Source organism: Cynoglossus semilaevis, chromosome 4 (genome assembly GCF_000523025.1).
Source record: "Cynoglossus semilaevis isolate Cse_v1.0 chromosome 4, Cse_v1.0, whole genome shotgun sequence".
NCBI lineage: Eukaryota > Metazoa > Chordata > Actinopteri > Pleuronectiformes > Cynoglossidae > Cynoglossus > Cynoglossus semilaevis.
This window is the reverse complement of record NC_024310.1, coordinates 8,060,499-8,072,886: the sequence shown is the minus strand read 5'-3', so window position 1 is coordinate 8,072,886 and position 12,388 is coordinate 8,060,499. Positions and strand designations below refer to the sequence as shown.

At 40.7% G+C, this 12,388-nt stretch overlaps 2 protein-coding genes and 1 long non-coding RNA gene across 8 annotated transcripts in view; 1 reads left to right on the top strand and 2 right to left on the bottom strand.

Annotated features, from left to right (window-relative positions):
* The window catches only part of cep295 (centrosomal protein 295), a 13,460-nt gene extending 5,851 nt beyond the window's left edge, over window positions 1–7,609 (top strand). For 2 of the 4 annotated variants that reach the window (XM_025055130.1, XM_025055128.1), the window contains exons 12-27: window positions 411–487; window positions 598–1,348; window positions 1,450–1,630; window positions 1,821–2,018; window positions 2,108–2,320; window positions 2,390–2,505; window positions 3,183–3,273; window positions 3,364–4,038; window positions 4,220–4,365; window positions 4,450–4,819; window positions 5,228–5,392; window positions 5,498–5,961; window positions 6,064–6,229; window positions 6,440–6,697; window positions 7,044–7,140; window positions 7,305–7,579. In XM_025055130.1, the coding sequence (XP_024910898.1) occupies window positions 411–487; window positions 598–1,348; window positions 1,450–1,630; window positions 1,821–2,018; window positions 2,108–2,320; window positions 2,390–2,505; window positions 3,183–3,273; window positions 3,364–4,038; window positions 4,220–4,365; window positions 4,450–4,819; window positions 5,228–5,392; window positions 5,498–5,961; window positions 6,064–6,229; window positions 6,440–6,697; window positions 7,044–7,140; window positions 7,305–7,542 (4,206 nt within the window). In that variant the 3' untranslated portion in view covers window positions 7,543–7,579. Of the gene's footprint in view, window positions 1–410; window positions 488–597; window positions 1,349–1,449; window positions 1,631–1,820; window positions 2,019–2,107; window positions 2,321–2,389; window positions 2,506–3,182; window positions 3,274–3,363; window positions 4,039–4,219; window positions 4,366–4,449; window positions 4,820–5,227; window positions 5,393–5,497; window positions 5,962–6,063; window positions 6,230–6,439; window positions 6,698–7,043; window positions 7,141–7,304 lie in introns of all 4 variants that reach the window. The other 2 variants (XM_008308909.3, XM_025055129.1) reach the window with 2 other exon arrangements.
* On the bottom strand, window positions 6,372–7,311 carry LOC112486958 (uncharacterized). Its single transcript, XR_003049593.1, has 2 exons — window positions 6,629–7,311; window positions 6,372–6,534 (listed from the first exon to the last, which is right to left on the bottom strand). It is a non-coding gene; the product is annotated as an uncharacterized LOC112486958 (long non-coding RNA).
* On the bottom strand, window positions 7,538–12,028 carry ech1 (enoyl CoA hydratase 1, peroxisomal). 3 transcript variants are annotated; one of them, XR_001759951.2, is made up of 11 exons: window positions 11,714–12,028; window positions 10,711–10,879; window positions 10,447–10,535; window positions 10,240–10,364; window positions 9,953–10,001; window positions 9,587–9,651; window positions 9,401–9,471; window positions 9,034–9,105; window positions 8,777–8,927; window positions 8,452–8,684; window positions 7,538–8,215 (listed from the first exon to the last, which is right to left on the bottom strand). XR_001759951.2 is itself a non-coding variant. In XM_008308907.3 (10 exons), exons 1-10 carry the CDS (start codon window positions 11,748–11,750, stop codon window positions 8,580–8,582), a joined length of 933 nt encoding a protein of 310 aa, XP_008307129.1. In that variant the 5' UTR covers window positions 11,751–12,028; the 3' UTR covers window positions 7,538–8,579. The 3 variants fall into 3 exon arrangements, 2 of the variants coding, with proteins under 2 accessions (XP_008307129.1, XP_008307130.1); XM_008308907.3 differs by having other exon boundaries at window positions 7,538–8,684; XM_008308908.3 differs by having other exon boundaries at window positions 7,538–8,684; window positions 10,711–10,875.
* Window positions 12,029–12,388: the final 360 nt, after the last annotated feature.

Below are 12,388 nucleotides of genomic sequence, written 5' to 3'. Positions count from 1 at the left end.
TTTAACGACAGAAATGGACATAGCTACTTATTCTAAAACAAATAAATGCAATTTTATTCACTTCGGAGACTTTTTCAGAATCTTAATATTTTACTGTTATCAAAAGTTGACACGCCAAACAATTATTCTTTTTATGTATTTTAGGATTAAAATTAGAACATAACTACACATTTTAAGGCATTTACAAATTAAGGACCATTGTATTTGGTCATAATGTCTGCAGGTTGAAAGTTGTATTCTGAAGCTTTTTTTGTTTAAAAGAAAACTGACAATTATATTGTGAATTGAAAAAGTCACACTTCCTATCTTGAGTCGATTGAATTGTTACATTCCTACTCCTGACCTCATTCTATCCTGACTGTCAATGTCTAGTATGAGATTTATAATGAATGAGTATTTTCTCTGAACAGTTGGATCCTCCTGCAGATGAAAATGATCACAACCGCAGGATCAGAGAATACAAACAGTGGCTGCTCCAGCAGAACAGGTATATTAAAGCCTAATAAGAAACAAACCATTTCATCTGTTAGCTGCTTTTGTTGGGTTCATCTGCAGTGTTTAGTTGTTTAATAGTTGAAACACATTTTTGATTTTCAGAGTCCACCAGAGATCAGTAGAAGTGGCTCGCCAGCGTCTAGAGGAATACCAGCGTACTCTTCAAACACGTCACAACATGACTTCAATGTCACTACTGCCACAGTCTGCTGTCACAAATCTGGAACTCTGCTACAGACCCCTGCATATATCTCAATCTGTACAACCCCCAGCTTTTCAGGACACATTTACCTCACCAAAGCCTTCACACATCCATCATGAGGCACAAAGTTCCACAAACGCCTACCTAAAAGAATCTGCTGTGCAGACTTTACCTTTTCATCTTCAAGGTTCACAGATTCTGCCTGGTGAATTGGAATCTAGCTCCAGAGTTTCCAGGGTCCATGGACCAGAGTTGACTGCATGCTTGTCTGAAAACATAATGGAGAAAGTGACAGAGCATCTTCCAGAGAGAGTAAAGCTCACCTCACCCACGATACAGACTCAGCCTCACAAAGCTTTTCCTGCCACTGTACCACTTCATCCACATCCACCTAATGACCTGAGCCAAGGAAGTGGACCAAGCATCAGATACAGTCCAGCACTGCCTTCAGATCAATCAACGTGTATTATGCCTGGCCCTACAGTGGATGATATGGAGCGGTGTAAAAGTGAGCTGCAGGATATCCAGAGGTGTGTGTGTGAGCAGAGCGAGGTGCTACAGCAGAGGCAACCACTGAGACCAGACCTGGAGATGGAGCAGATGAGGCAACAGAGGGAGACTCTGCAGGCTCTGATCAATACAGACACAAAAGTGAGTGAGCTAACCTGGCCTTTTATGTTTATTAGAAAAATTCACATCATTAAAATTGAATTTTCTAGAGCACTTTTAATTTCCAATTCTTTTTTTTTCAGTCCTCTCTGAAAGCAGATGCTGGGGGACAGGTTTCAGAGAACATTCGTCAGACTCGTCTCAGGTTACTTGCAACACTGTTAAAAGCTGTAGAGGAGTCTAATGGAGGAACATTATCACATCTAGAAGAGCCTCAACAGAATGATTGTTTCTCTGAAGGACTGCCTTGTGACAAAGAGACAGGTATTGAGATTTTATCTCAAATATTTTTAAAAGATAAAAAAAAGTCCACTTTTGGTACATCAGCTAATAATACTATACTTTTCTATAATAGAAATATATCTAATTAACTGTGATAGTTAACTTGGCCGTTTACACCTTAATATTATCTCTTCAATTTCATCACATTCTATTATTTTATTTGTCTTTTCAGATCTCATTGTTGAAACCAGTTCTACTGCAGGACCTGCAACACCGTCTTCCTACCTGTCAGGGTTTCTTCCGCCAGCTCGTGCAGCGAAGCCCCCGTTGACCCGCATGAGGCTGGGAATCACAGCGATGAAGACCAATCAACATGAGCTCAGTGTTATTCCAGAGGTGCAGACACCGGTCGACAGGAGCAGATTCACAGGTCGGCTCAGCTGCGTGAAGATGGAGAAATGTGTTGTTTTTATCTCATTAAATAATGTTATGTTTGAATTTTTGTTACATTTTTTCCAGGCTTGGAGAATTTTGAGAAAGGTGTTGATTGGGATCTGCAAGATGAATCAGGTTTATCTGTGGCCCGTGACAGGACACTACACACACCCTCTGTGTCCAGCGGAGATCAACAGACTGCTGAAAAATCATCAAGCTCCAGCACCTCCAGCTACCTGATCTGGAGAGAGAGACTGCTGACGGGTGCATGGACATCTCCAGAGTCTTCAGAGCCTGGTTTGTAAATTCATTAGAGAAATAATCAAGATTCAATGCATAGTGTGATTAAATGTTTTTTTTTTAAAGATTCTTTAAGGAAGAAAATCTCATCTACTTCCTCTGACTCTTCAGGACCTGACGTCTCTGGTCCTTCAATCACAAAGTGCAGATCACCCCAGGAAGTGACGGGGTCAACTGAACATGTATGTCACACACTTGCCTGCTCTGTATTAGGGATTATATGTGATTTATGTTCATTTGTTCTTGCGGCTGTGACTGTAACTAAAGTGAAACAGTTTAATTATCAGTGCTAGCATTCCTAGCCATTTTTAGAAGTTTGTCTCGTCTTAAAGACCAGAAAGTCAGTCAGTTTTGTTGGTTTCCTTTTATTCCCTCTGAGATTCACAGGATGTGGATCGATGATGAAGATTAGCCAAATCTGAACCCTGAGACAAAATGACTCAGGCTATGATTATGTCTGAGAAGCCTTTATGTGTGTGTGTGTGTGTGTTAAAATTTGTCTTGTCAAAAATGTGTGTGTGTGTGTGTGTGTATTTTTCTGAGCAGTGATGTGAACTTTAATAACCTGAAGTGTATTTAATCAAATACAGTTTATGAGGATTTCTACACTTGAACTGAGCTCATCAACACTTTGTCTTGTCAAAAATGTGTGTGTGTATGTGTGTATGTATGTGTGTATCTGTGTATTTTTCTGAGCAGTGATGTGAACTTTAATAACCTGAAGTGTATTTAATCCAATACATTTTATGAGGGTTTCTACACTTGAACTGAGCTCATCAACACTAAAGGCAGTTCTTTATTAAGAACTGTGTATGTGACTTAATATTTAAGTGTATTTTTGTGGTGGTCTGTGTGTCAGTCTCCTCATAGGCCTCCAGAGTCTGATGGCTTTTCTTCTTCGACTCTCTCCACTGGGAGCTATGTAACCACTGACATTGAGCAAAACACGGGTGAGACACAAGCCTGCATCAAAAAAAAAAATCTGAATTTTTATTATTAGAATTGTTAAGTACTAGTTCTTATTCTCTTTTTTTCCTCAGACAAACCTTCGGTCAGACCTGGCGAGAAACAAGGAGAAGTTAATGATGTTTGGTCTTTATCTGGTCAAAGGATCATAGTTAACGACACCTTGTCAGCAGCTGGTTTCAGTCATGTTACTGAAGAGAATTTGGAAGAAGATCAACCTCATGTTTCCCTCAAACAAATGTCAGCTGCAGCTCATCCTAGTTCCTTTAACAAGGAAACTTCAGCAGCACATCAATCGGGTTATTTTGTTAAAGAGCATTTGATGACAAGTCAGCCCGATCCCATGGTAGAGAACACTTTGGCTTACGGTCCTCCTGGTTCCTTTGGCGTGGACAGTTTGACTGGAGGTCATCCTCACTCTGTTGTTGAAGAAACTTTGGCTGCAGGTCTACATAACCTGATTGTTGAGGACACTTCGGCAGATGGTGGTCCTGGTTCCTTTGAAGAAACTTTGGCTTCTCATCCTAGCGTCTTTAAGGAGATGTCAACTGCAGATCGTCCCGACTCCATCATCACAGATACGTCAGCTGCAGATCATTCTAGTTCACACGTTCAGGACCAACTGGATCATGCTCATCCTGATGCCCCAGCTGTGGAGTCTTTATTCAATGAAAGCAACATCCAGAGAATCATTGACAAATACATGAAGGAGCTGAACTTCTCTCTCAGCACTGCTGGAAGAAGCACAGGTAAAAACACATAAGGAAGTTAGTGCTAGTGTTCGGTCTGCTGGATAAAAACACAAAATATAATTTAAACAAGATCAATGATTTAAAACACTTATTAATCAAGACTAGAATTCAGTAATGTTATAATAACATAAATTACCTAAGATGTATAACCCGGTGTCACCATGTTTTTTACTTTTAGACAGTGAAGACTCATCTGCAACAGAGTCTGGATCTTCTGTCTTACAACCTTCTCCTGCTAAAAGCCCAGAGAAGAAAGACGACAACGCTGACAGTCGGCAGACTCTTCTTCCTCCTACAGCAGAGACACAAACACAACATGAACTGGTGAGTGTTTTGATTTAAGAAATATTATTAGAAATCAAAAGTTTTTTTTTTTGTTTTTTTTTACTTTTTTACTTTGTCTTACAGTCACGTGCTACAGATCCAGTCCTGGAGCAGTCATCACAGGCTGAGGACTCATTCAGGCCTCTGATTGGTCAGCTTGCTGACCAGTCCTCTTTTCTGGCTGTTGACTCTGCCATGGAGCAGTTGGTTGGGCAGCCCTCAGCTCAGTCCTCAATGATTGGTCAACTGCCAAGTGGGTGGGATTCCACCCTGAGCCGAATGTTTGGTAGACTCTCCCATCAGTTCAGCTGTGGACATGACTTTTATTCTAGTCAGAGAAGTGGTCCAGTGTTGGCAGAACAGTCGACCACCTGGATGGACGAAGGGCGAGAGGAAGGTCAAATGAGGCCACTGGCTGCAGAGCCAGACACTGATCATAACGGTGGAGTCTCAGGTGAGGAAGGAGGAGTTGAATATAGTTCTAATAATATTAATAATATAGAAATATAGAATAAGTTCAGCCAAATCATTCAAACAGTGTAAATTTACACCAACTTGACTCAGTGATAAAAATGTCGCCTTCTGTATAAAAGTGTAAAAGTGATAAAAATGTCGCCTTCTGTATAATGTTGTAGAAAAGCTGATTTTTTTTCTCCATCCTTCTATTACATAAAATATATCTACTTAGACACAATTACTTGTGAGAAAAGATTAGTCTTCAGTCTTTTATGATACAGTGGCTCATACATGTACTAATAATAGAATTGAATCCATGTTGAACTGGAAATTGTAAAATTATTTTCTGAAAATGAGAGCCTGAGTTTAACCCCTTTTCTGCTTGTTGTTGGTGATTTTACCACAGTGAATCCTGGTGTCTCAGCTGAAACCTGCTCACCATCGTACCCAGCGCTGCCTCCTGAGGCTTCAACTCCCAGCACATGTCTCCCAGGGGAGGATCACCATCCAGAGCAGCAGATACGGCAGAACCAATCCAGTACAACAGAGCTCTGCCCAGAGAGAACAGGAGGTGAGGGAAGAGCAAACAGAATACAATCAAACTTGGGTGAAATGAAGCTGTTGATGTGCATAAGTGGTTTGATACACTTTGACTCACTTTTCACTTTATGTTTAGTTTTTCCAGATTCCAACTCTTTCCATCCTCTGCTGGCAGAGGTCACGCACAATGAAACTGCTGACCCCTCAGTGACCTTTCACCTGCTTGAACACAAAGGCTCTGACTTGCCTGAAGACGAGGTGAATTGGGAGAGCAGTGTCTCCCGACCGTCTGAAGAGTCTGAGCCCAACACTGATGTTTCTGTGGAGAGTGAATCATCACCTGAGCGTCCGCGGGAAGAGAGTTCCCTACAGGAGATGAGTCCATACCAGCCTCAGGAGTCTGTCCTCGATATGGAGGACACTTTGGGGACAGACGTGGAGATCACAGCCTTAAATCTGTCGAACCTGAAGATGTGTTATGATGATGGTGATCCTGAAAATCCTCAAACTCTACATGCAGCCAGTGACGCCTGCACTGAAGGCATGAACACTCTGCCCTCAGAGCTGGAGAGGGAACTGCCTTTCTTAGAAAATATATTGGTATGACTTGTTGTTTTGTTTTTGTTTGTTTTTTTCACATTTAGAAAACACTGATAAATTGTTAACTTTGTCTAATATTCCATTTTCCCCTTTTGATTTCAGGATGTATCTGGTAAGAAAGGAATCCTGGAGCAGTCGGAGATCACGCTGCTCAGTGTGACAGACTCCACACTGCAGGACCAGGAGACAACGGTCACTGATGATGAGCCTTTGGAAGACCAAGACCAAGTGGAGGAGAGTCAGGAGGCTGAGGCCCAAACACAACCAGGTAACGTTGGCTGATAATGTGATTATCTGGAGAAAGCTCCAGAGAGAAGAACTCAACCTGCAGGGATTATGATTTTGTCCATCTTAAAAACAACAATGTTATTCTAAACATTACATTACATTAAAGTTTGACAAACTTGGAATAGCATTGAAAGTTTTATTCAAATAGATTTTGACTAGGTAATAATTTACATTTCTTTTCTTTATGCAGTGATGTCCCTGGAGTTTCAGTGGAACCAGGACAGAGGTCTGCAGCAGCTCAACCAACAGAAGTACAGAGCTCTACTGCAGAGGTCGTCACAGAGGCTGCAGGACATCAAAGACAAACGGGCTCAGGTCAAAACCTCTAAGATCAGAGATGTAAAACCTGACATCTGTGAGCCCGAGAACAAACCAGAACCTCAACAGAAGAATGTGTCCGAGGGAGGACGAGCCGAGCAGCAGGACCAGGTCCAGAAGCCTCCTCCAGGTCAGATCTTTTTGTTTTATGAATGTTAAACTCTTCACATGACTTGATCACACTCTGCTTCCTTTAAATTGTCTGTTTCTTCTTTTATTGAAATCCTGCAGTCACATCATTAGACAGTCACGTAGTTGACATTTTAAAACCAAACTGTTTGATACATCAAGAGATAAAGTATTTAAATAAAATTAATTAACAGTAAGTTAATATACATATTAAAAAAAAATTGTTACAGCTTTAACTCAAAAATCCAAAAAGAGGACGTTAAAGATGACTCTCAATGAAAATGTCACCTTGTGTTTCACTTGTGTATTTATCTGATTTTTGGGCTGGGGTTTTTGTTTTCTTTCAGTTAGTGACTGCAGGCCAAAAACGACAGTGGAGTTAAAGATCCTCACACCAGAGAAGAGAAAACACAACATCTCTGAGATGTATCAGAGAACTCAGAGGTACGGTTAGCATGTGAACAGCCATTTAATTAAGGTCTATTTGACAAAGCTGTGGTGTGTTTCAATGTCATGTTTGTGCTGTCATCCCAGTTTTGTCAGAAAATACATTCCTGGAAGTTCAATAACTACAAATCATTAACTCCTGGTTTCATCCTCTCTGACAGACTGTACGAGCAGCTGGAGGAGGTGAAACAGCAGAAAACCATCAGAACCAGACAAGAGGCTTCTGCCAAAAACCGCCTGAAGGCCATGGAGTTTCACAAGGTAGTGTGTAAGAGACACAGACTCCACTGCAACTGCACACAACTCTCTGCTAAAGACAACTCTGTTTCTACACCTCTTTACAGAAAACCTTACAGAAGCTACGAGCCAAGCAGACAAAGAAGTGATGGGTTCATTTAATTATTAGATTTTTATTTATTTTTGTACATTTTTAAAGTTTGCCAATAAAGATTTTAAGTTATTTGAATCCTGTTGTATTCAACACTAATCCTTGGTTCCATCCTAAAACATTCATGTCTAATGTTTAACCCTTGTGCGGTCCTTCGGGTCTAGGTGACACATCTGTCTTTGTGTCTGTGCACGTGCGTGTGCACGTGCGTGCATGCACATGTTCCTGTACTGCACGACTTGTGCCAACTCCTCATATTCATTATTACTCATATTCTGGGACAAACGGTGTGTACAACAATGCGAAGGACCACACAAGGGTACACTCAACAAATTAGAATAAGTTAAAAAGGCTCAAGTTTAACAGGTTTAGCTGTAAATACAAATGGCTCACATTTGACACTGACTGTTGTACCTTTGTCTACAAAGGCCAGCGAAGCCTGAAGGAAGAATAGACTTCTGCTTCTTACTAGATAAACTTTACAACAGGTCACACACTGATCATACTGAGACCTTCAACACGCCTTGGTCCAACAGTAAATAATCTGCACTTTAACTGGCTACAAATGTTTGACTCAGTGGTAAGTTTTTACCTTTTCATTGAAGCGTTAAAGTGGGAGTTGTGACGTCAGCTTAAGGTCGATCACAGTAAAGCCTTTTGCCCTAAATTCCAATCTGCACGTGGCTGAAACATACACAAAGAAAACAAGAATTCAACACAGACCAACAATCAGCTCGAACCAGGACTTTACAAACTACGAAAAGCATTGTCTAACATCACAGCCAGTACCTCAACCATCAATACATATTACCCACTATCACTTTAATGTTCCTACTAGTGACCACCAGATGAGCTTTGGATCCCAATGTCTAAGGTTAACAGTCTGAGATCACCTGACTGTGGTCTAATTAAAAACAAACCTCTCAGATTACAGCTGTGTGTCCCTCCAGACTATTTTGGTGTTAGGATGTCTGTGTAAGAGAAGACAAAAATGGTTCTTCTGCCCACATAAAGGCCACAGTGGAGGGAAAAAGTGTCGCTCTGGTTTTTAGAGTTTGGAGAACGTTACAGCTTTGGGGCTCTTCTTCTCCATGGCAGCCTGGGCAGATTTAATCAGATCTTGTGTCTGGAGCATGCTCATGTTCCATGTGGCCTGGAGGACAAAGGTTAAAGAAGACGTTGATAGAACACAAAGACAGGAGCAGAATCAAAAAGAGTTGTTTAAAAAAAAAGTATGATTTTTACCATGTAGTTCAGCCCCTCGTCCACACTGTGGTCCCTGGAGTAGATGAGGTTGGCTTTGGTTCCTTGCACTGCGACAGGGCTGCGAGCAGCAATTTCTGCAGCTAGCTCCAGAGCTGCAGCCATCATGGCCTCCTTGTCTGGAAAGACTCGGCTAAAGAGGAAACATTAGTGTAAGATGACTGGACGACCACAGGCTTTAATCTGCAGAATTACTTTAGAGATAAAGTAAGTAACGGTCACAGTGTTGATGAGGTTACCTGACCAGTCCACAGCTCTTGGCTTCATCTGCAAACATCTTCCTCGCTGTCAGAGCCAACTCGTTCACTAAACTGGAGAAGATGAGAGTGTAGTCCTCAAATATTTAGCCAATTATTTAGAGTAGACAGTAGGATTGTATTTAAAAACAATGAGTGTAACATTCTGTTCTACAGTTTTCTTCTGTTCCGGTGCTGTTGGTAAAGGGATTTTAAAAATGACCTGTTACCAATGACCATACCATCATTTGGTATGTGCCAACATTGACATGTCAATGTAAACTAGCGGACAACAAAGGCATCAATAACAGAACATTTTGGCCATGACCTTATGACCTAACACCTATTTTTGTCTAAGTGTTATAATCACCTGCGGCTGCCGATGACTTTAGGAAGTCTCTGAAGAGTCCCAACGTCTGCTGCAAGTCCAATGTCCACTTCCTGTGAAGAAAGAAAAATAATGTAGATCACCCTGAGTAACATTTCCCACCGTCCATGACGGAGTCGACCTAATGTGAACCTTTTTAAATAGTCAGGCAGATGAACGTCTCCTCACCTTCACCTGGAACCAGGCGTCCTGAGAACACAGACGGATGTCACAGGCTGTGATCAGGTCCACACCTGACAGAGGACAACGACTGTGTACGTGACACAAAGTAACCCCCAAAAACAATCACTCCTCTGTTTGGTATGTCATGCTTCAGGTGTGTGTCACTCTGTCTCGTCTATTTTCTTATATGGCATGTGATATGATATGAACTCCATCAATGTTTCCATTAAAGAAGACGTTAAAGCTACAGATGAACATTCACTTCAAATGATCCTGGACTAATAAAAGTCAGTTCACTGCTACCAAAAAAGACTTAGATCTAAGAGACACGGTTAAACACAAGTGACACAATAAGTGACCCAGTCGTTCTACCTCCTCCGATGCAGGCTCCGTGGACGGCCACCACCACAGGTTTGGGACACTACAAAAAGAAAAGGTTTATCTTTAATCTTATTTTTAATTTCAAAGTATAAATGAATAAAAACATTATAATGAACACGTATTCATAATCACTGTGAGGTCATCACTTTGCAGTCTAAAGATTCTCAAACAAAACTTTTTTTTCCCCTACAACACTGTACTATTTTAGGAATGCCTGACACATTTACATTTTCAGACATTTGTTAATTAAGTGGGAAAAATAATTCACATCTTCTCACCTTTTCAATGACAGAAAAAGTTTCTTGAAATTTCACGATAATTTGTCGGAGGTTCCAGGAAATTCTTGCTACATCGTCACCCTTGGGCTGAAGAATTTCACCGCTCAAGTCCATCAGGTCGACACCTGCAACGCAACACAACCGATAAAAACACAACAAACTAAAAACAGCACCTGCAGCCATCGAGGACGACCGTGTGAAACCCACCGGCTGTGAAGATCTTTCCTGCCGCAGAAACCAGCACCACTCTACAGTCTGGGTCTGAGGAAATCTCATTAAAGCACTCCACCATCTCTCTGTGGGATAAACAGCAAAAAACGTGTTACTGGGAAATAAATGTAGAGTTGAAAATTAAAAACCTAAAGAGTTTTTAAATGTTCTGATAAAGTTCTTTTCAGGATTACATGGGATGCCAATGTCAACTGAAGTTTTTTTTTTTTTTTTTTTTAAAGGTTCTTTGATTGCTCTTGCCTCCAGAAGGCTTTGTTCATGGCGTTGATTTTCTCTGGACGGTGAAGCTCCACATGCGTGATGTTCTCTGCAGGGTGACTGATGGCCAGGGTGGTGTACGGAGAGGTGGGACCAGCTGAAGATGACATCGCTCTGACAGCAGAGTGAGCAGGCATCCATAAGGCCCTGTCTGAGAAGACGGAGGCATGTGTGAAAACAAACAGCAAACATCGTCACACTACAGCTGTCATTGTTATAACTACGCTGAAAATAGTGAAACAGAAAAGAGCAGAGCTGTAAATAAAATTTTTTTTAAAAAAACTCCAAGTGGTTGATCAATTATTTTAGTCATGCCATATGTGTAATAATGTGTAGATAATAAACAAACTAAGACATTCCAGAATTCTCTGGGATGCACAACACAGATCAGAGGTATGAGATCTGATGATACTGGGCTTTTAAACCTGTGTGGCTCTCAGAAATAAAAGTGCCCTTAAACATTAGACAGACAGTCTACTTATTTATTCTTTGTCTTGGGCGGTAAAACAATGTTAAAGGGGCCTTAGTTTTAACACAGTCGTTGTAAACTGGGTGGTATTTGGGTGAATGCACATAAAGGAGTAAAATCGAAGTAATTACAAGGAGCAAATACACAAAATCAGTGTCATAACTTTTGGTGCTTTACACATCTTCTCTGGTTTTATCCTCTGGTATTGGTCTTCATTACTTCCAGGTTTTCACGTAAGTAGGTTAAACTGAATTAAGGTTCATTTTTCATTCATTGGAGTAGTTTATGCTGTCGGGGCTAAACTGAATTAAGGTTCATTTTTTCATTGGAGTAGTTTATGCTGTCGGGGCAGCCATGATAATGACTTTTCACCTACATACGCTACTGTTAAAACCTCCACAGATTTATCTAAAACACGAACTAAAGCAGTGGTAAAGTCACACATTTACCTGAATAACACAAAACAAAAACAGCAACAAACAGGCAAACAACAGCAACAGAGCAGGTAACACTTACGTTTGTTAAGAGCTGATCTGACGACAGCAGACAACATCCCAGCTTCACCAGGACTGGGCCAAAGTTGAATTTAGCTCACCTTCACTAGCGTTAGCAACAGGCTAACACAATCGAACATCTGTTTATTACACTACGGTCGCTCGTGCAACAAAGTCTGCTTTTCTTTGATAAAAGACGGTAAGATAAGACAGAAAGTCGCGGTCGGTGATGGCGTATAGCACAACGATGACTGTTTATTAGCAGAGTTCGTCCAGCTGTGTTAAAATTTGAATTTTGGTATTCGTGTTCGTCCTGTGCGTCATTTGACGCTACTTCCGGTATTTCCGGCACTGTACTGTAGTTCAATTTTAAAAAACGAGCACAAAGTTTTATTTTTAAATCTTTTTTTAAATAATCAATGTAATTTATCTTTTGGTAATTCCTAAAGTTACACCTGCACGTGCGAGGCGTAAATAAAAATAGTGATACTCCGTGTCATATCTTACCCCAATACAAGACGCTTAGCCAAATACTGTATTAAGTACAACTAGATATAATAGATATAATTGACTTGTCCCATGATGGAACATTACAGATTTTGTGCTTATTATGGTATGATTTTAAAAAGTTTATTTAAACTGACCTCCTTAGTGATTTAGTAGCACATTTCCATGTCGGCATTTCCTCAATTCCCTG